Consider the following 21618-nt stretch of genomic DNA (forward strand, 5'->3'; position numbering starts at 1 on the left):
TGTCTAGTACCCAGAATACATATAAAAAGCACTTATAACTCAACAACAAAAAGATAAGTAAATCAACTTAAAAATAAGCAGAGGTCATAAGTAGACTTATCTCCAAAGAAGACACACAAATGGCTAATTAGTAGAAAAAGAAAACATGCCAACCATCATCTGTTGTTAGGGAGATACGAATCAAAATTCCAAGGAGATACCATTTCACACCCACTGGGAAGGCTATAATAATAGTAGTAAAAATGACAATATCGATTGTTCGCAAGCATATGGGGAAACTGGAGCCCTCAGACATTGCTGATGAGATTCTGAAATGGTGAAGCCATCTTGGAAAGCAATTTGTAGTTCTTCGAAACATTAAAAATAAAGTTACCATATGAACCAGCAACTCTTCTTCTCAGAAAAGAAATAAAAACATGCTTACCCAAAACCTTGTACATAAATGTTCATAACAGTGTTAGTCATCATGGCCACAAAGGACAAAAGAACCCAAGTGTACAGTAACCGATAAACAGATAAGCCAAGTGTGGCAGATCCATGCCATGGAACAGGAGCCACACGAAGGAAGGCCGTGCCGACACGTGCTGCACCATGGATGTATTTTGAAATCACTGTGTGGAGTGAGTGAGGGCAGCCACAAAAGGCTATATGCTATGTAATTCCATTTACATGAAGTGTCCAGAATGGGCAAATCCATGGAGACAAAAAATAGATTGGTGACTGACTGATGCTGGAGGAAGGAGACAATGAATAATTGTTAATGGGCACAGGGTTTCACTTGGGAGTGATGAAAATATTCTAAAATTAGATAGTTTGGATGGTTGCTCGACTCTATTTAAAACATATTTTTAAACTATTGAATTGCACACTTTAAAAATGAATTTTATGAAATATGAATTATATCTTACATTTTATTTTTACTTGTTGTGAAATGGTATTTCATTGGTTTGCATTTTGAGGACTTGAAGGCAGCTTAAGTATCTCTTAATAATTCTTGATCAGTTTTCCCTTTCCATGAATTTTTATTCCTACTCACTTCCCACCTTCTATTGGGATGGTGGTTTTCAAAACTACCTTTTAGTGCTGGTAATGAATGAACCAGAAGCTTCCCTCTTCAAGTGACAGGTGAGCATTAACTGCCACTTTATAGGCAGGAACCACATCCATTCCAGAATGGAACCTCTGAAACATATGGTTACCATGACAAATGACAACATCTCTAAAGATTCCTTCAGTCGCTAGAGTATTTTACCTTTGACTAAGAGATCAAACACTTGAGTATCTCTTCACTACTGTGCCTTACTGACAATTACAGAAGTTACACACAAGTAAGTACTTTTTCTCCTAATCCTCTAGGCAATCAAAGCTTGTCTTCTTTCTTTCTTTTTTTAAATATATATTTTTAAAAGATTTTATTTATTCATTTGGGAGAGAGAGAAAGAGCATGAGGAGGGGAGGGTCAGAGGGAGCAGACTCCACACCGAGCAGAGAGCCTGATGCGGGACTGGATCCCAGGACTCTAGGGCTATGACCTGAGCTGACGGCAGTTGGCTAAACAACTGAGCCACCCAGGAACCCAAAGCCTGTCTTCTTTCTAACATGACTCCTTTTCTTAGTTTTTGTTGTTAAAAGAAAGAATTGTGGGCATATTAGACTTTACTTCACCATACACCATCTTCTAAAGTTCTTACCAAATTTGCCAACTGGAAGACTTCATCTTTGTTAACTGACTTCCCAATTTCACGTCTATCATCTTTTCCACCATCTGCCCAAATTTTCTCCTGCTTTGCAGGTATATGAGCACCTACGTTACCTCATGGCCAACTAAACCACCTATCAGTTGACTTTCACCAAAGTTTGGTCCCACCCCAAGCACTCAAAGTCTAAAATTAAACTCTCCTCCAGAAAACACTTCATTTTCTTCACTGAAGCTGGATTTCAAGGGGTCAGGAAACAAATCCATCAGGTAGTAAAAAGCCCATGGGTCTAAATAGTTTTGGCATAAAAAAAATTGCTAATCAAAATTTATTTACTAAAATAAACCCTACACACACAGAAACAGAATAACAAAATTTGTATCAAGGTGACAATTCTGGATCGTCCTAAAATTTATTCATGTATGCATTTAATCCTGTGAGAATTTTAAAGAATAAATTTTTGCTAAAGCAAAGCCTTTGGTAGGGTAGACTAGCAGTATCCACTTAGTAAAATACGAAATGTTCGAAATATCTGAAAATATTCCATTAATGAAAAAAGAACTAAATTGTGAACACATACATCATCTCTGGAATGAAGCTTTTGTTCACATATTTGGATCCAGAAATACCTCCCTGGGAACGAATACTCTCTGGTTCTAGTTTTGAATCCAGGATCAGCTGGTGTGGCTGCATGAGTCACAAAGATAAGCCATTATTGCAGATGGGTCAGGATGGATGGGAAAAATTCTGTAGCTTCGAAGTCACCAGGAGCAAATAATGGAGAAGAGAAGAATAAGGCTTCTAAAAGAGCAGTTCACACACACGATTCTAGGTCAGGAAGGGAATTCCTCCATGTGAAAGACCAGCAAACATTCATTCTGAGGACAGCTCACCTCGTTCAATACTGAGTAATAATTAAAGAGGAATCAACAGAGGATGTAAACAAAGATTTCACAAGAAAAAAGAACAGAAAGGTAATATAAAAACAAATTATAATTACATAATTTTAAAAACTTTTCACAGAACAGATGAAAAATACTTTATAATTTAGTGAAACAATTTTATCTAGATAATATGATCTCAAAATAGAGATATAAGAGTTTAGGAGAAAAGAGTGGATGGGAAAAAATATTCTACAAAACCAAAGGGCCTTTCAGAAATAGTACAAAGAAAATAAACATTACTTAAAACATGATAAGGAGCATTAAGGACAAGATCGCGTCAACTAGAAAGACTTTTTAAAAGAGATCGAATATAAGACAATTGGCATCACCAAGGAAGAGAACCAAAATGGCAGAAGAGAAGAAAATATTTCAATAAAAATTTTAATAAAACTTCCCATGATTATACAGATTGAAAAGCAGGTTATGTCCCCAGAAAAATTAACTCAAGACAACCAATGGTGAGTTATATCCCAGTAAAGTTACTGATTTTCAGAGACAAAGAACTGGAAATCCAGGGAAAGGAAAAATGTTCCATTAACCTATACAAGAGAAGAAAAAACTCAGCTCACCTTTGTCGTTCCATAGCAACGCTAGATGACAATGGAGCTGTGCTTCCAGAATCCTTGAGGAAAAACATGTGGCCTGAGAATGCTATGTCCAGCCAGAGTTCAGTTTGGAGTGAATGTAACACACTTTTTTTTAACACAAAAGAACTTAAGGAGTGTGACTCCCTTCTTCAATAGACTAACAGAAAGTGAACTTTAACCCAGTTAGATATGAAGGGACAAGGCATGGCAGTATACAGTGAATTTAGCTTGATACCGAACTAAGACATAAAGGAAAGTGAAGATTATTATAATTATTATTTCAGAATTGAATGGAAATATTATAAACATTGAAAATATAGAAATGATAAAATTAACACATAAAAACTAGAAAATAACAGGGAAGGTAATATCAGGACATTGATTTCATCAGTATTAAAACTTAGGGGTTAATAATTAATCAGGTACAGTAAACCCTCGACAACACAGTGGTTAGGGGCACCAACCTCTGTGTGGTCAAAAACGCACATATAACTATTGAGTCCCCCAAACCTAACTTCTAATAGCCTACTGTCGAGTGGAAGCCTTACTGACTCAGTCAACTGACATATATTTTGTATATTATTTGTATTATATTTTATATTCTTACAATCAAGTAAGCTAGAGAAAAGAACATTATTAAGAACGTAAGGAAGAGAAAATACACTAACAGTACTCTATGGTATTCACTGAAAAAAATTCATGTGTAAGTGGGCCCACACAGTTCAAACCCATATTGTTCAAGGGTCAACTGTAATACAAACAGAAAGGCATAAAGTTTCATCAAGTAATCAATTAAAATTATATGGTGAATGACAGAGGGGAGGAAATAAAAACTCATCTTTGATTTCAAAAATTTCATCCTTGGTCACAGTTGGGAATCAAAAGATTCACTCTAAAGTTCTGAGAAATAAATACATTACAAAAAGTCTTCTTAAACAAAACAACAAAAGTAAAATCCACATATGTTATGTAAATAAATCAAAACTCACCTATAAGAAAAAAAGAATCTGGATGAATTACAAATAATACCCCCTAAATATGCTAAATATTGGGGACATTTATAAAATAAAATTTCTCAAAAAGGTTGTAAATAAAAAGATGGGACCAAAGCATTCCAGGAAAGTGTAAACAAGCAATCATGAAAACAATTTAGGAGTTGAGATCTTAATCCAGATAGCCTTGAATCCCACACTTCGAAATAAACGTTAAAGCATTAAATGTGATTTTTTAAAGCAGTACATAATGAAAAAAATTTACAAACCATAATGAAGATAAAATAATTACAAAAATCTACATAGGAAGAATTGCACGTGCCTCAATATTCTTGTCTATCAGTATCTGTCTTGAGTAACGCCCTCCCCTTGATGCTGTAAAGGTAATGGAGGATATGGGCTGTGGCTCTGGCTGTGACGGGATATTACTATGTTCCATAATATGGTAAAAGGGATTTTACAGTTTTAGTCTTCCACTAGGCAACTGACTTTGAGTTAATAAAATGTGTATTACCCAAGCGGGCCTGACACAAGTCTAGGTCTAAAGGTGGGAGATGAAAGCCAAATGTTGGAGCGTAAGAAGGCGCTGCCCATGTGTCCGGGGATGGCTTCTCGGAGCTGAAAGATGCACTCAGACACAGCCAGCAAGAGTGGTCGTGTTTCACAGTCTCAAGGAACTGATTTCTGCCAACCCGAAGGCTTGGAGAGGATCCTAAGTCTCAAATGAGATACCATTCCCTGCCAACACTTCCATTCCAGCCTCCAGAGATCCTACCCAGAGCCGGATCCTCTGACCTACAGAAACCGTCAGAAAATAAATGGGTGGTTTTTAGGCCGTTAAGCTTGTAGCAATTTGTTACACAGCAACGGAAAATTAATACAGTATATATTCCATGTAACAGAGTAGCATCAAAATGGTAAAGTACAACAAAGTATAAGACAGTTACTGGCTTAGGTACTAATAGAAAACATTGTTTTGCAGTATGAGTAGTAGAAGACTTTAATTCACCTTTGTCAGCATGACATCAAAGAATCAGAAAGCAAGTAAGAATTTAAGACACAGCAAAGACAAAGGTAAGTGTGCGTGTGCGTGTGTAGGTTGTGTGCGAAAGATCCTATATCAATCCTGAATCATAAACACAGAGAATCGACCTTTTCTCGAACGCCCACCAAGGGTCTAGCCGCAAAAGATAACCGTGTCAGGTTAGAAATTTCTGTACCAGTTCCAAAATGCAGAAATAGCAAAAAGACTCTCTGATCACCAAGCAAAACATTACAAAGTAAGACTGAACTTAGGACACAAACCAAAAAGCAACCTACCATGTGCCATCGAAGCGAGTCTATTTTAAACAACTCTTGGGTCAGAGAAGAAACGAACACGGACATTCCAGACTCGGTGGCCCAGCATCGCGGGGTCTAGAGCGCGCAGACGCCGCCGCAGCCGTGCGCAGAGGAAACCCGCCACCTGCGCGGGAGCCGGCCACGCGCCCGGGGCGCCCCCGGAGCTCGGCTGGACAGCGACCAGACCCCCTGAACACCTAGGAGCTCAGCAGCGGCGATTCTGGGAACAGAAGAACGACCGCTTTCTGGAAGGTCGCGCGCGCGGAGAGGGAAGCTGACGCGGTGTATGCGCGGGAAGACGCAGGGGTCGGAGGGGCCTCCGTCGGCCACTTACCCGCGGGGAGAGCAGCGCGGCCGAATCCCAACGATCCGAAGTCTGCGCGGCGGGACGTCGCTCCAGGGGCGCCGCCGCGGGGTGGGGGCCTCGCGGGGACCGTGTGGTCGCGGGTCCCTCAGGGTCGCAGGAGGACGGGGGTGTCCGAGGGCGGCAGAGCTCCGGGTGTCGGAGCGGGCAGCCGGGGGCGGAGACGGAGCCGAGGAGGGGCTCCCAGCTCGCGGTTCTCATACCCGCGGTCCGCGGCGCCGTCAACAAGCGGCAGGGCCGGGGAGGCCCGTTCCTTCTCTGGGAGGAGCAGGTTGGCCGCGCGGCAGGATCCGCCGGGTTTGGAGACTCCAAATGGGGCCCCGCGCCAGAGACAAAAACGCTGGGTCACAAGCCGGGGGAGCTCGGAGCGCGGCCAGAGACCAAGGAGAGGGGAGGGACTGACGGCTTTTCTCCGAGGTCGCACTGAGGAGCCGGGCTGAGCTCTCCTCACCTCCAGGCCAGAGACCGGGGCTGCCATCTTCATTCCCGTCGTCCACCGCGGTACGGAAAGCGCCCAGGGAACCAAAGCTCCGAGCGCGAACCCGAGCACATCGCTTAGCCCGGCCCCTGGCAAGGGCGGTGCGGTTCCTCCTCAGGCAAAGATGTTTGAGAATCAGGGCCACAGGCCCCTCCTGCAGAAGATCAGCAAGAACGTCCAGCCAAGACCAAGTCTACTGATGAATGAACTGCAAAATACCAATGCTAGGGGAAAACAGCACATAGAATTCATGGCTTCCCCCCCATGATTCTTTAGTCTTTCAAAGTTTAATTTTTAAAATTTTCATTATTTTTTCTTTTTCTATTTTTAAAAATTTTCCTCTTCCCTATTTTAACCTTTTTTAAACTATTTTATCAATACGTTTTTAAAAATCTTTTTTTTTCCCATTTTTATAGTCATAGTCTATCTCTTCATTGTATTTAACCTTATTTTTTGTATACATATAAGTTTTTCTTCCCTTAAAATTTTGGGGTACATTTTCTTTTAACATCCCAAAATATACACTAAACCTAGTGTATGGCTTTGTTCTAGTCTCCTGCCTGATCACATTCTATTTTTTTTTCAATTTTTTTCTTTCTTTTTTTAACCAAATCCTCATCAATTCTTTTTTTAGAATCGTTTTAAATTTTCATCATTATAGTCATAGTCTATCCCTTCATCATATTTACCCTGATTTCTTTATATCTATAAGTTTTCCTTTCTTTAAAATTTTGGAAGGCAGTATATTCTAACAGACCAAAATACTCCCAAAATCAAGTGTGTGGCTCTGTTCTATTTATTAGCCTGATTTTATATATATATATATATATACATATACATATATATGTATATATATATATATTTCTTTCTTTCTTTTCCCCCTGGTTTTGGGTCTCTTCTGATTTATTTAGTGTCTATTTTTCTGGGATTGTTGTTACCCTTTTAGCATTTTGTTCTCTCATTCATCTATTCTTCTCCAGACAAAATAATAGAGGAAAAACTCACCTAAAAAAAAGAAGAAGAAGAAGAAGAACAACAACAACAACAACAACAAGAGGTGGTATCAATGGCTAGGGACCTAATCAATAGGGACATTAGTAAGATGTTGGAACTAGAGTTCAGAATGATGATTATAAAGATACCAGCTGGGCCTTAAAAAAAGCATTCAAGATACTAGAGAATACCTTTCTAAAGAAATAAAAGAACTAAAATCTAACCAAGTTGAAATAAAAAAAACTATAAATGAGGTGCAATAAAAAAATGGAGGCTCTTACTGCTAGGATAAATGAGGCAGAAGAGATAATTGGTGATATAGAAAACCAAATGATGGAGAATAAAGAAGCTGAGAAAAAGAGAGATAAATAACAACAGACCACGAGGGGAGAATTCAAGAGATAAGTGATACCATAAGATGAAACAATATTAGAATAATTAGGATCCCAGAAGAAGAAGAAGGGGGGGGGGGGCGGACAGAAGGAATATGGGAGCAAACTATAGCAGAGAACTTCCCTAATTTGGTAAAGGGAAAAAGCATCAAAATCCAGGAAGCACAGGGAACTCCCCGCAAAGTCAATAAAAATCGGTCAACACCCCATCATCTAACAGGAAAACTCACAAGTCTCACAGACAAAGAGAAAATCCTGAAAGCAGTTTGGGACAAGAGATCTGTAACATACAATGGTAGAAATATTGGACTGGAAATAGACCTAGCCACAGAGACCTGGCAGGCCAGAAAGGACTGGCATGATATATTCAGAGCACTAAATGACAAAAATATGTAGCCAAGAATACTATATCCAGCTAGGCTGTCATTGAAAATAGAAGGAGAGAGAAAAAGCTTCCAGGACCAACAAAAACTAAAAGAATTTGCAAACACCAAACCAGCCCTACAGGAAATATTGAAGGAGGTCCTCTAAGCAAGGAGAGAGGCTAAAAGTAACAGACCAGAAAGAAACAGAGACAATATACAGTAACAGTCACCTTACAGGCAAGACAATGGCACTAAATTCATATCTTTCAATAGTTAGCCTGAATATAAATGGGCTAAATGCCCCCAATCAAAAGGCACAGGGTATCAGAATGGATTTAAAAAACCAAGACCAGGGCGCCTGGCTGGCCCAGTGGGTTAAAGCCTCTGCCTTTGGCTCGAGTTATGATCCCAGGGTCCTGGGATCAAGCCCCACATAGGGCTCTCTGCTCTGAGGGAAGCCTGCTTCTTCCTCTCTCTCTGCCTGCCTCTCTGCCTACTTGTGATCTCTGTCAAATAAATAAAATATTTTTTTAAAAAAACCAAGACCCATTGATATGCTATCTGCAAGAAACTCATGTTAAACCCAAAGACACCTCCAGATTTAAAGTGAGGGAGTGGAAAACAATTTACCATGTTAATGGATGTCAAAAGAAAGGTGGGATGGGTTATATCAGACAAATTAGATTTTAAGCCAAAGACTATAATAAGGGGCACCTGGATGGTTCAGTGAATTAAGCCTCTACATTTAACTTGGGTCATGGTCCCAGGGTCCTGGGATCAAGCCCCACATTGGCTCTCTGCTCTGTGAGAAGCCTGCTCGCCCCACCACCGCCTGCCTCTCTGCCTACTAGTGGTCTCTCTCTCTCAAATAAATAAATAAAAATCTTTTTTTTAAAAAAAGACTATAATAAGAGACAAAGAAGGACACTACACCTTATATATACTTATATACTTAAAGGATCTGTCCAAAAAGAAGATCTAACAATTTTAAATATCTATGCCCCTAACATGGCAACCAAACCCGTAAAATTCCTAGGAATAAATCTAACCAAAGAGGCAAAGAATCTGTACTCAAAAAACTATAGAATACTCACTGAGGAAGGCACAAATAAATGGGAAAATGTCCCATGCTCATGGATTAGAAGAACAAATATTATGAATATGTCTACACTACCTAGAGCAATCTACACATTTAATTCAATCCCTATCAAAATACATCAACTTTTTTAAAGAAATGGAACAATTAATCCTAAAACTTGTATGGAACCAGAAAAGATCCCAAATAGCCAGAGGAATGTTGAAAAAGAAAACCAAAGCTGGTGGCATCACAATTCCAGACTTCAAGCTCTATTACAAAGCTGTAGTGATCAAGACAGTATGGTACTGGCACAAAGACAGACACATGGATCAGTGGAACAGAATAGAGAGCCCAGAAATGGACCCTCGACTCTATGGTCAACTAATCTTCAACAAAACAGGAAACAATGTCCAATGGAAAAAAGACAGTCTCTTAAACAAATGGTGTTGGGAAAATTGGACAACCACATGCAGAAGAATGAAATGGACCATCTCTTTACACCACACACAAAAATAGACTCAAAATGGATGAAAGACCTCAATGTGAGACAGGAATCCATCAAAACCCTTGAGGAGAACACAGGCAGCAAACTCTTCAACCTCAGCCGCAGCAACTTCTTCCTAGAAACATCCCCAAAGGCAATGGAAGGAAGGGCAAAAATAAACTTTTGGGACTTCATCAAAAGTTCAAAAGCTTTTGCACAGCAAAGAAAACGGTCCACAAAACCAAAAAGACAACCAAAAGACTGGGAGAAGATATTTGCAAGTGACATATCAGATAAAGGGCTAGTATCCAAACTCTATAAAGAACTTATCAAACTCAACACCCAAAGAATAAATAATCCAATCGAGAAATGGGCAGAAGACATGAACAAACATTTCTGCAAAGAAGACATCCAAATGACCAACAGACACATGAAAAAGTGCTCAACATCACTTGGCAACAGGGAAATACAAATCAAAATCACAATGAGATACCACCTCACACCTGTCAGAATGGCTAAAATTAACAAATCAGGAACAGATGTTGGAGAGGATGTGGAGAAAGGGGAACCCTCCTTCCTACGCTGTTGGCTGGAATGCAAGCTGGTAGAGCCATTCTGGAAAACAGCATGGAGTTTCCTCAAAAAGTTCAAAATAGAGCTACCCTTCAACCCAGAAATCTCACTGCTGGGTATTTACCCTAAAGATAAAAATATAGTGATCTGAAGGGGCACGTGCACCCAAATGTTTATAGCAGCAATGTCCATAATAACCAAACTATGGAAAGAGCCTATATATTTTATATAGGCTCTATATATTTATATATATTTATATATATATATATATATTTTTATATATGTGTATACATATACACATTGTATTGTATATGTACAATATATTTATATTTTTATATATGTATATACATATACACATTGTATTGTATATATATAACATATATTTATATATATATACATATATTTTTTTTACAATGGAATGTAATGGAGCCATCAAAAAATGAAATCTTGCTATTTGTGATGAAGTGGATGGAAGTAGATGGTATTATGCTAAACAAAATAAATCCATCAGAGAAAGACAATTATCATATGATCTCACTGATTTGAGGAATTTGACAAACAAGACAGAGGATCATAGGGCAAGTGAGGGGAAAATGAAACAAAATGAAACCAGAGAGGGACAAAAACCATAAGAGACTCTTAATCTCAAGAAACAAACTGAGGGTTGCTGGAGCGGAGGGATGGGGTGGCTGTGTAATGGACACTGGGGAGGGTGTGTGCTATGGTGAGTGCTATGATTGTATAAGAGTGATAAATCACAGACCTATATCCTTGGAACAAATAATATATTATATGTTAATAAAAAAAGAGACCCATAAACTTAAGTATTTAAACTACCAGAAAGAATGAAAACATTTAATCAAATATCTAGAATAGGAATTTAGAAAAAAATAAACAAAAAATGAATTCAAGGAAGGCAGTAGGAAAGAAGGCATCCATAAAGACAAAGCTGAATTTCTGAATTTGATAAGAGGCAATAATGAGACTAATAAAAGGACACTTCACTTCTATTACATTCTTTCTAAAAACCTATATCCCCAGTCATCATGGGGAAAACACCAGATAAATGCAAATCAAGGGATAGCCTACAAAATGCCTGACCAGTATTCTTTGAAAAACTGTCAAGGTCATGAACAAGGGAAGATGGTGAAACACTTAGAGATTAGGGGAAACTAGGAGACCTGATGGCTGAATGCAGTGTGAGATCCTGGATTGGACCTTGGAACACAAGAAATGGGTGAGATCCAAATCAAGTCTGTAATTCAGTGAATATAACTGTACTAATATTTTTCAGTTTTGACAAATACGCCAAATCATGTAAGATGTTAACATTAGGGGAAGTTGTGTGAAGGGTATATGAGATCTCTGTACTAGTTTTGCAAATTTTCTGTAAATCTAAAGCTATTCAAAAAAAATTTTTAAAGAACTTCAGAAGACCTAGAAAATCTAGACAGAGCAATTAAAGAGGAAGAAATACAAGTGATTATCAAAGGGCTATCTCCTCAAACAAACAAACAAAAGCATCCCATGTCCTAAAATTTGTATAAAAGGATTTTACCAGACACCATAGTAACTAATAACTTCAATATAATCATTCTGGGGGCACCTGGGTGGCTCAGTGGGTTAAAGCCTCAGCCTTCAGCTCAGGTCATGATCCCAGGGTCCTGGGATAGAGCCCCACATTGGGCTCTCTGCTCGGCGGGGAGCCTGCTTCCTCCTCTCTTTCTCTGCCTGCCTCTCTGCCTCTTGTGATCTCTGTCTGTCAAATAAATAAATAAAATATTTAAAATATATATATAATCATTCTGATAACAGAGAAATTTAAAACGCACTCGCATTCTTTCCCATGAAGTAAATAATTCAAAAATAATACAATTTTTTCCCTTACAAGTTTAGTATATTATTTCTATTTTCTAAAAATACTGGATGCTATATCCAGAAATGCCAGATAGTGGCAGAAATCTTTGTTTCATTCTTGACTTCAGTGAGAATGCTTCTACTTATTTCCTTATTACATTGGTCATAGCTTTTGTGGTTATATATCACATTAAGAAATTAATCACAAGGCACCTGGGTGGCTCAGTGGGTTAAAGCCTCTGCCTTCTACTCAGGTCATGATCTCAGGGTCCTGGGATTGAGCCCCACATCAGGCTTTCTGCTTGGCAGGGAGCCTTCTTCCTCTCTCTGCCTGCTTTTCTGCCTGCTTGGGATCTCCGTCTGTCAAATAAATAAATAAAAATCTTAAAAAAAAAAAGAAATTAATTGCATATTTACTCTACTAAGAATTGTTATCAAGAATAGACTTGGGATGCCTGGATGGCTCATTTGGATGTGTCCAACTCTTGATTTCAGCTTCAGGTCATGATTTCAGTGTTTTGAGATCAAGTCCTACTTTGGGTTCCACACAAGGCAGGAGCCCACTTAAGATTTTCTCTCTCCCTCTCTCTCTCAAGAAAAAAAAGAGTAGACATAAAATTTTATCAGATTTTTTTACCTCCACAAAAGTTATCATGCAAATCTTCTTCTTTTTAAAGCCATGAATGTTAATAATTGTGTTATAGATTCTCTTTTACTGAACCACCCCTTCGTTAAATTTTGTTATTCTCTTAACATGGTTCTGTGTTCTGTCTCCTAATCTTTTTGCTCAGGGTTGTTCCGTAACATGCATCACGAATTTATCTGAAGCTTTATTGTGCGTGTGTGTGAGTGTGTGTGTGCATATGTTGTCCTTCTTGGCCTTGGCCATCAAGGTCATACTAACTTCAAATTTGGGGATCTGCCCCACTAAGGTGACAAGAGATCAAGTTGATTTCCTTTTAACTCGTCTCCTTCTTCTCTCTGACTAGTAACCAGTCTCCAGATTCTGCAGTCCAGCATGAAATGGCATCACATGGTAAGTGATATTCTGTAAGATGTGATTGTAACTGAAATCTCTTGGGTTAAAAAAAAAAAAAACACAAAAAACAAACAAACAAACAAACAAAAAACAACTTGTTCGCGGTATCTATTATAGGGATATCATAATTAGAATGTAAAATACCGGGGCACCTGGGTGGCTCAGTGGGTTAAGCCGCTGCCTTCGGCTCAGGTCATGATCTCTCGTCCCGGGATCGAGTCCCGCATCGGGTTCTCTGCTCAGCAGGGAGCCTGCTTCCTCCTCTCTCTCTCTCTGCCTGCCTCTCTGCCTACTTGTGATCTCTCTCTGTCAAATAAATAAATAAAATCTTTTAAAAAAAAAAAAAAGAATGTAAAATACCTGTGCTTGAGGCAAAGAAAAGAGGCAGCTTAGTTGGAAACTGTTTTTAGTTTTTTCTTCCTTATAGAATCATGTTCCTGCTCACCCTCATGTACCCCTGGAAATGACCTTCAACATTGATTGAAATGGTGAACGTTTGACTCACCATCCCAGTGCCCACCGCCCCCCCCCCCCGCATCTCCTAACCAATCTGGTTTAACAGCCTCATATCCTTCCTTCCATCATCACTGTGGAAACCCTTCTTACCAATCTGGGTCAGAAGATGAAGGCAGCTCAGAGAGAGGGAACCCCTTCCCCACTCCAATTATAGTGAGACTAACACTTACAAAGTGTTTATAACATTTTTGGCATGCTCTGAGCGTTTTAAGTAAATAACTCATTTAATCCTTGCAACAGCCTTTCTTTGGCAAATACTACTGTTATCATCACTTGGCAATTCAAGAAACTGAGGGCAGGAAGTGACCTGCCCATGGTCATATAGCTACCAAGTGGCAAAGCGAGGATATGAACTTGTGGAGTTGGGTTCCCAGGCGGACAGTCTAAGTACCAAGCTATACTGTGTCTCCCCTACAACCAAGAATCTTTCCTGCCTTGGGGATCAAGGAGGACCTTTGAATAAATTATCAAGTTGAAGATTTTAAATAAACAGGATTCAGTATTAATAATATTGTAATGCTTTTCAAATAACCAAAGGAGATGGAAAATTCATTGAATTGGATTTAGATGCCGGTAAGGGAGACCACTTTCTAGGAGGGAATCAAGGGTAGAGGGTTGGCAGAGAAGAGAAGGATAGAGCACAGTGATAGCACTTACAGGAAAAACAGAACCATGGCACATTTGTCAAAACTCAGAAATTAGTAGTAGTACAATTGTAGTCACTAAACTATAGATTTTATTTGGATTTCGCCCATTTCTCCTGTTCCAGAATCCAAGGCAGGATCCCACACTGCATTCGGCCATGAGGTGTCCTAGCGTCCCCTAATCTATAACTGTTTTGCTGTCTTTCCCTCATGATGACCTTGACAGTTTTGAAGAGCACTGGTTAGCTATTTTATAAAATATCCTCCAATTTGCATTTATCTGATGTTTTTCACATGATTGCACCAGAAATATATGTTTTGGGGGAAATACCCAGAGGTAAATTATCTGCATATTCCATCACTGGAATGATGTCCAGGACACCAGTAAGAATTCTGGGGCTGGGAACTAGGGTAAGGGAGCTGGGGCAAAACTTGGAGATTTTGCCTCCTGTTTACCCATCTATACTGTACATGTGCGTATATTACTTTTAAAAATCCTTAAATAGGGTGCCTGGGTGGCTCAGTGGGTTAAGCCACTGCCTTCGGCTCAGGTCATGATCTCAGGGTCCTGGGATCGAGTCCCGCATCGGGCTCTCTGCTCAGCAGGGAGTCTGCTTCCTCCTCTCTCTCTCTCTCTGCCTGCCTCTCCATCTACTTGTGATTTCTCTCTGTCAAATAAATAAATAAAATCTTTTAAAAAATAAAAAATAATAAAAATCCTTAAATAAATGGGAGGTCATGCTTTAAAATTTATTCAAAGAGACACTTGTATAGGTAATCTAAGTTTCATCATTTGGTCTAACAATGTATTTGTCCTTAAGCGTATAATCTATCTCTTGCCCTTATAAAGGGGCTCTTAACTATCTCTCTCTCTCTCAGCCTCAATTTTATACTAATTTTTCCTTTATCTTCTCTTAGCTTTTATTCATTTTTATATCATTGGATTTTTTTTTCTTTATCTCTAAGCCACCTACAATCCCCTTTATTTCCTGGTGGGGAGAAGAGACCCTAATTAATAAATTAGTGTAGAGCAAGATGTCTTCCTATGTAAATTTGAAGTTTTTTTTTTCTTTTGCTACTGAGTATTACAAAGTGGAGGTTTCCCCTCAGTGAGGGATGACCATGTGAAATGTTGATCCGCTAGGATAGACACACTATCAGAGAAATAGAGTAGTTCAATACAATCATTGCTAACAGGATGAAGAGTTTTATTGAAAATACGAAGTGTACAGAAAAGTTAGTAAGCCTCAAGAGTTAACTTGTGATATTTCAAGTAGTATAATAGACCCACAGATTTGTCCCTGGAACCACAATAGAAATTAGGCAGCTGCTGAGCCTGCAGATTTAAGAACATGGTCTTAATAAGGTTAAAACCACACTGCAAATTTCAGGTTTTAACTTGTTTTTCAGAAGCTAGGTTTATATTTCTTTTAGCTCTGGGAAATATCAAGTCCAGAAATCAAATTATATTCAAGAGAATGACATAGACTTGGGTTGAAAATAGTCGAATGTAGAAAAAAAGAGAGAAAGATGGTCAGATGGCTCTTGGGATACAAAACATAAACTTGTTTGATGCAGATGTCAGGTGGGAGCCTACCCTGAGTTCCTGCTAGGATTCAAGGATGTCAGGACCCCTCCCATTGAGGCAGAACCAACAGAACGAAAGAGCCTGCAAGAAAAGAGAACATCTCAAGTGAAGATGATCCAGGTGGCAATTCAAGAACAAGGGCTGGGGGACGAGGGAAGGAGAGGTTCTCGCTGAGGCAGCTGCTGAGTCCTCGGGTGATGGGGCTGCTGCGAGAGAGAAAAGCCAACAAGCGGCTGGAAATGGTGAGAATGAATGAGGTTGCCTGTGGCCCTTGTTATAAAGCCAGACCAACTTTTGCATGACCCCTGTTCTCTGGATAATGGCCATCAGTGGCCATGAGACACCATCAGCGGCAACACCAATGCCTTTGACAAATAGCAGCAACCATCGCAGCAGAATCCATGGCTTCCACAGGGATATGCAACGTCATCACAGCACATCAGCAGTAAAGGAGCCATCACACTTCAGAACGACTATAAAAAGCTCAAATATATAAAATGAAATCTCTCTGAATCTAATTAGACAAATCTATCCCATTATTTCTCTTTCTCAAAAATATACTAGCAATTTTTACTCATTTATACTTCCAGATGAACTTTGGAATATACTCAAATTTCTCCCAGATTTTTTTTGGCATCTTAATTAAAATTACACTAAATTTGTATATTAATTTATAGAGAAGTCACTTCTTTAAATTATTGTCTTGGCATCTGGCACATGTATTTTTCTTTCCACTTACTTGAATCTTCAGTGAAGTCTTTTTCTTCATGTAGAACTTGTACATTTCTTGATCATTTTTTTAGGAATATATTATAAGCCTTATTATTGCGTGTCAATCTATAATTTGCAAATTTTCTCACTGTGCTCTGCAGACATATCAAAGAAAACTGTCGAAACTAAATATGACAAAAATGTTATCCTATCTCTTCTTCTAAAGTTTTATAGTTTTGTCTCTTACATTTAGATCCATCATTCATTTTGATTTATTTTTGTGTAGGCATGAGGTAAATACACAAATTTGTGTTTTTAAATATGACTATCCATTGTCCCACTCTTATATTTAACACATAATCCCATCGCATTGTTGCAAAACAATGTCACCTGCACAATTTCTATCCCTGGGAACCTAAAGAAATTTCCTTGTGTGGTGGTTATATGATAAATACCTGTCTGGTTGTATTTTTTATTCAAATATACAAACACAGAGTCAAGTTTCAATCTAAAAACTCCAGCCACTTATCTCCAAAGAATTATCTTGAATTATTGATTGAACAATGTCTTTCTTCTGTTCTCTGCATCCTTTCCCTCTGGGACTTCTATTAGTGAGGCACTGGTTTGTAACATTTTAAGACATCCTAAGATCTCATGGCTTTAGGATTTTTGGACTCCCCACTATCTGTTACACATGAAAACATACTGAAGAATCAACTCAGGACAGAACAAAGTTTTTCTCCATATGAAAGGATTGAAGTGTGTGTATTAGTGAACTGACACATTAAAATGTTAACTGATGGGGCGCCTGGGTGGCTCAGTGGGTTAAAGACTCTGCCTTCCGCTCAGGACATGATCCCAGGATCCTGGGATTAAGCCCCACATCTGGCTCTCTGCTCAGCAGTGAGCCTGCTTCCTCCTCTCTCTCTGCCTACTTGTGATCTCTGTCAAATAAATAAATAAAATCTTTACCAAAAAATGTTAACTGATGAGACAATTTCTTTTTTTTTCTTTGCATATTTGTGCTGTTCCTTTTTAAAATTTATTTTTTCAGTGTTCCAGGATTCATTGTTTATGCACCACACCCAGTGCTCCATGCAATCCGTGCCCTCCTTAATACCCATCACCAGGCTCACCCAAACCCCCGCCTCCAAAACCCTCAGTTTGTTTCTCAGAGTCCACAGTCTCTCTTGGTTCATCTCCCCCTCCAATTTCCCCCAACTCACTTCTCCTCTCCTTCTCCCAATGTTCTCCATGTTATTCCTTATGCTCCACAAGGAAGTTGAAACCATATGATGATTGACTCTCTCTGCTTGACTTATTTCACTCAGCATAATCTCTTCCGGTCCCATTCATATTGATGCAGAAGTCAGTTATTCATCCTTTCTGATGGAGGCATAATATTCCATTCCATATATGGGATGAGACAATTTCAATAATGCTCTAGGACTGTTTGAGAAGAGATTAATGCCTTGGGTGTTCATATAATTGAAACGTAGGTTTGTGCTTCATTCCAACTGCTATTTTTAAATGCCTGTCCCTAGTAACAGTAAAAAGAAATCTGGAAGCTTAAAAACTGTTAATATTAATTAATGTAAATATTAATATAATCACTGAACCAACACACACTAACTTTTCAGGTGTCACTGGACTACTTGTTGGAATATTTGTGGCTCTCCATGGGTTAGGTTTGCTAAGTCAGTATTACCACTTCCAACTTGACCAGATAATGTTGACTGATGAGGATAATAACACTTTTTCTGTCCACTGAAGATTTATTAGTTTAAAGAGGAAACTTTACATACTGAATACAGAAGCAGTTTGGTAAGATGATCTACCTGGAAGTATTAGTGTTCACAGATAAAATTAGCATAATCAAAGAGGATAAAAAAAAAGGCATAAGAGGTGGCAAATTAAAGTCATTGATAGACTGGGGAAAGCTGACTTAAAATTGTTCCAAAACAAGTGCCAGATCCATACCCTTTCTAACATGTGGACATAAAGAAAGTGTCTGCAATTACTAGCTGGCTAAATTTTATAAATTATTTGGAGTTAAAATTTTCTGCTTCAATGAATTTCATAGGAAACTTGTGAATAATATTTATATTATGATGATAATCCTTAACGACCCAACCCAGGAGTCTAACCGAAGTATAAACTAGGAATGTGTTATAGAAAGGAGTCACAAGGAGCCTTCAGAAAATGAGAATAATTAGAGATCCTCACCCTCTTGAACAGTTGGAGTTGATGTGAACACGATGGTTTTCATGATGTAACTCGGTTTCTTTTTTTATATTACATGCTAAGAACACTATCTATTAAAGTTCTGATGGTTTAAAGAGATGAGAAGGAATGAAAGCAGTAAATTTTTTTTTAAAGATTTTATTTATTTATTTGACAGACAGAGATCACAAGTAGGCAGAGAGGCAGGCAGAGAGAGAGAGGGGGAAGCAGGCTCCCCGCTGAGCAGAGAGCCTGATGTGGGGCTCGATCCCAGGACCCTGAGATCATGACCTGAGCTGAAGGCAGAGGCTTAAACCACTGAGCCACCCAGGTGCCCGAAAGCAGTAAATTTTATCAGCAGAATTGGATCAGATATTGAAACAGATATGTGTGAACATAGGGCTCCATAACAGGCCACTACCAGCAAGTTTTAGAATGCGTGAATGAAACCCCATTGAGACTTGGGCCTGAAACAACCACGTAGATACTACTGGGGATTGATATCAGAAACACTAACTGGTTATGGTATCTGTGTATACTTGAGCTTAAAAATGAAGTTCCTCTTTTTGCTGGCCCCAGGCAAAGAAAGTGGAAATCCTCCTCATTTTGAAGGTCATGGAAATTTGGGTCTCTCTGTCTATAGAGGTCCTCTGCTTTTACAGTCATGCTGTAACTTTTGAGTTACCTCAGGAGGCTTACCCTAGTGCTATCAACAAGGCCATTCATCAGAAATGCTCACTGCTCCATTTAGGGTAGAAGAATCAAAGAAAGCACAGGAGGCAAAAGTCCACCTGAGAAAAATGATAAAAAGAAAGGTGCAAAGTCTCTAGGCATGCCATGTCCAGGTCTCTTCAATGAGGCAGGCACTGTACCAAGTATACATGGTTTTGGATGGAAATCAAGTGGCTTTGCCACAATAATACAATCTTGCTTTTTTGAGAGTCCCATGACTCTGGTCTTATAGGAAGGAAAAGTAACATTTGGCTAGTAGCGCCTTTTTCTTTGTTCATTTGTGTATAGATTCATTTGTGTCTGAAGATAGCTGAGGAACCCAGATCCCTGTGACACCCAAACCTCATGCATCAGCATAGCAAACCCACGAGTCGGGGCATCTGCAGCAACCCTGTCCCAAACTCTTCCCATCCAAGTCTCCAATGGCTTTCATGCTTCACATCTAAAGTTTTGCCTTGTCCAAAGTAGTCTACAAAGCAGCACTGTGATCTTGACCTCCCTTTAATTAAATAATTCCCCATTGTTCTTAGAGATGAGTAGTACATCTTTAGATTTCACAAAAGGACTTGTCCTGATTTGGCCTCTCTGGCCCCATTACTTATGACTCTTCTTACTCTCTTTGCTCTGGCCACATGGCTTTCTTACATGTTCTCTAATGCAATTGTTCTCAGCTCTGGCTTATATTAGAATTACATGTGGAACTTAAAAAAAAAAAAAACACTATTGCTAGCGCCATACCTTCAGAGATTTTGATTCACTTGCATGGACTGAGTTCTAGGCATCTGGGTTTTCTCAGCCAGGGTTGAGAACCACTTCTCTAATGCAGCAAACCCCTTTTCCACTCAAGTCCTTAGCACATAGTGTTCTGCTGTTCAAAACACTCTTTCTCCATTCCCTCCACCACCATAGTCTCTAGGTTGAAAGTAAAACTTTTAAAGGCAAAATTTCCTGGATATCCTTTACTAGGTAGCTTCCCTTAGTAATTCCTATAATTCCTTTTTTAAAACACCACAATTTCTGTTATTTGCTTTAAGTTTGCTTTCCCATAAGAGTAAAGCCAAAACTATCTGTTTTCTTCCTAGCCCCATTGTTTAATGTAATAAACACTAAAAAGAAAAAAAAAATCTGATGGTTAATTGAAAATGCCTGTGTCCTGGGAATTCAGCCTTGGACAGATATTAAAGAGGTATTTAGTCCCCCATCTTTCCATAACAAGATTCTTGGCTGGGAAGGAAGATTTATAAGAATGGCAAAGACTTTCTGATGAGGGAAGTGTGTATTTGGGGTCCCATCGTGAGCCTAGACCATGTTTATCAAAAGATCCTAAAATGTCTGGAGAATTGGTTTTGTAGGCGCCTTTCTTCTTCCTGGGAGAAAGCTTCCTAAGAGAGCTGAGGCACAAAACTAGTTTAAAGAAAATGACCCATGTAGAAAGATTGAGTCAGTTCTATATTGAGCCCAGTAAACTCTCTTTCAAGGATTTCTCTTACCAATCTTCCTAGGAGTGTAAGTCATAAACAAGTGAAAACTAAAAGAACCACAATACTGAGAGCGTACAGTGTAGTTATGCCGGTTCTGGTGGCTTCTGCAGTAGGGGAAAATAATTTACCTGGCTTTGGGAGCCAGGGAGGAACTAATAATCCTGGGTGTAGCCTTCAGATCTCTCAGTATCTGGCCTTGCCACGGTTGGAGGGATCTGAGAACACCAGCGAAACACCTTTGGTAAGGCACCACCAGAGATAGGAAGCCAAAGACATAAAGGCATTAAATATTTGTGACCTCAATTCAGATTCTATATCTCCCTGAATTCTGGTATTTTGCTATTGTCAAAGAAGAGAGGATTCTAGTGAGCTAGAGATGAAGGAAAAAGTGCGAATTCCCATCATAGTGGAGAGGACCATGTCTATGGTTCCCTTTGAACATTCCTGGGATTGTTTGAGAATTACTACAGGGGAGTTCAGATTCCCTCAGAATAATGATTATTATGGTAATACCATTTCCCCCCAGGCTTAGGTGGCAT

General features: G+C 39.1%; 1 protein-coding gene across 2 annotated transcripts in view; it reads left to right on the top strand.

The window, feature by feature from the left end:
* The first annotated feature begins 1188 nt into the window (after positions 1-1188).
* The window catches only part of MROH9 (maestro heat like repeat family member 9), an 82916-nt gene continuing 62486 nt past the window's right edge, over positions 1189-21618 (top strand). The window contains exons 1-3 of one of the 2 annotated variants that reach the window (XM_059146769.1): positions 1189-1328; positions 5203-5294; positions 13135-13181. In XM_059146769.1, coding sequence (XP_059002752.1) covers positions 5240-5294; positions 13135-13181 — 102 coding nt within the window. In that variant the 5' untranslated portion in view covers positions 1189-1328; positions 5203-5239. Of the gene's footprint in view, positions 1329-2424; positions 2672-5202; positions 5295-13134; positions 13182-21618 lie in introns of those variants that run through there. The other variant, XM_059146770.1, reaches the window with a different exon arrangement.

The sequence above is a fragment of the Mustela lutreola genome, chromosome 14 (assembly GCF_030435805.1).
Source record: "Mustela lutreola isolate mMusLut2 chromosome 14, mMusLut2.pri, whole genome shotgun sequence".
NCBI lineage: Eukaryota > Metazoa > Chordata > Mammalia > Carnivora > Mustelidae > Mustela > Mustela lutreola.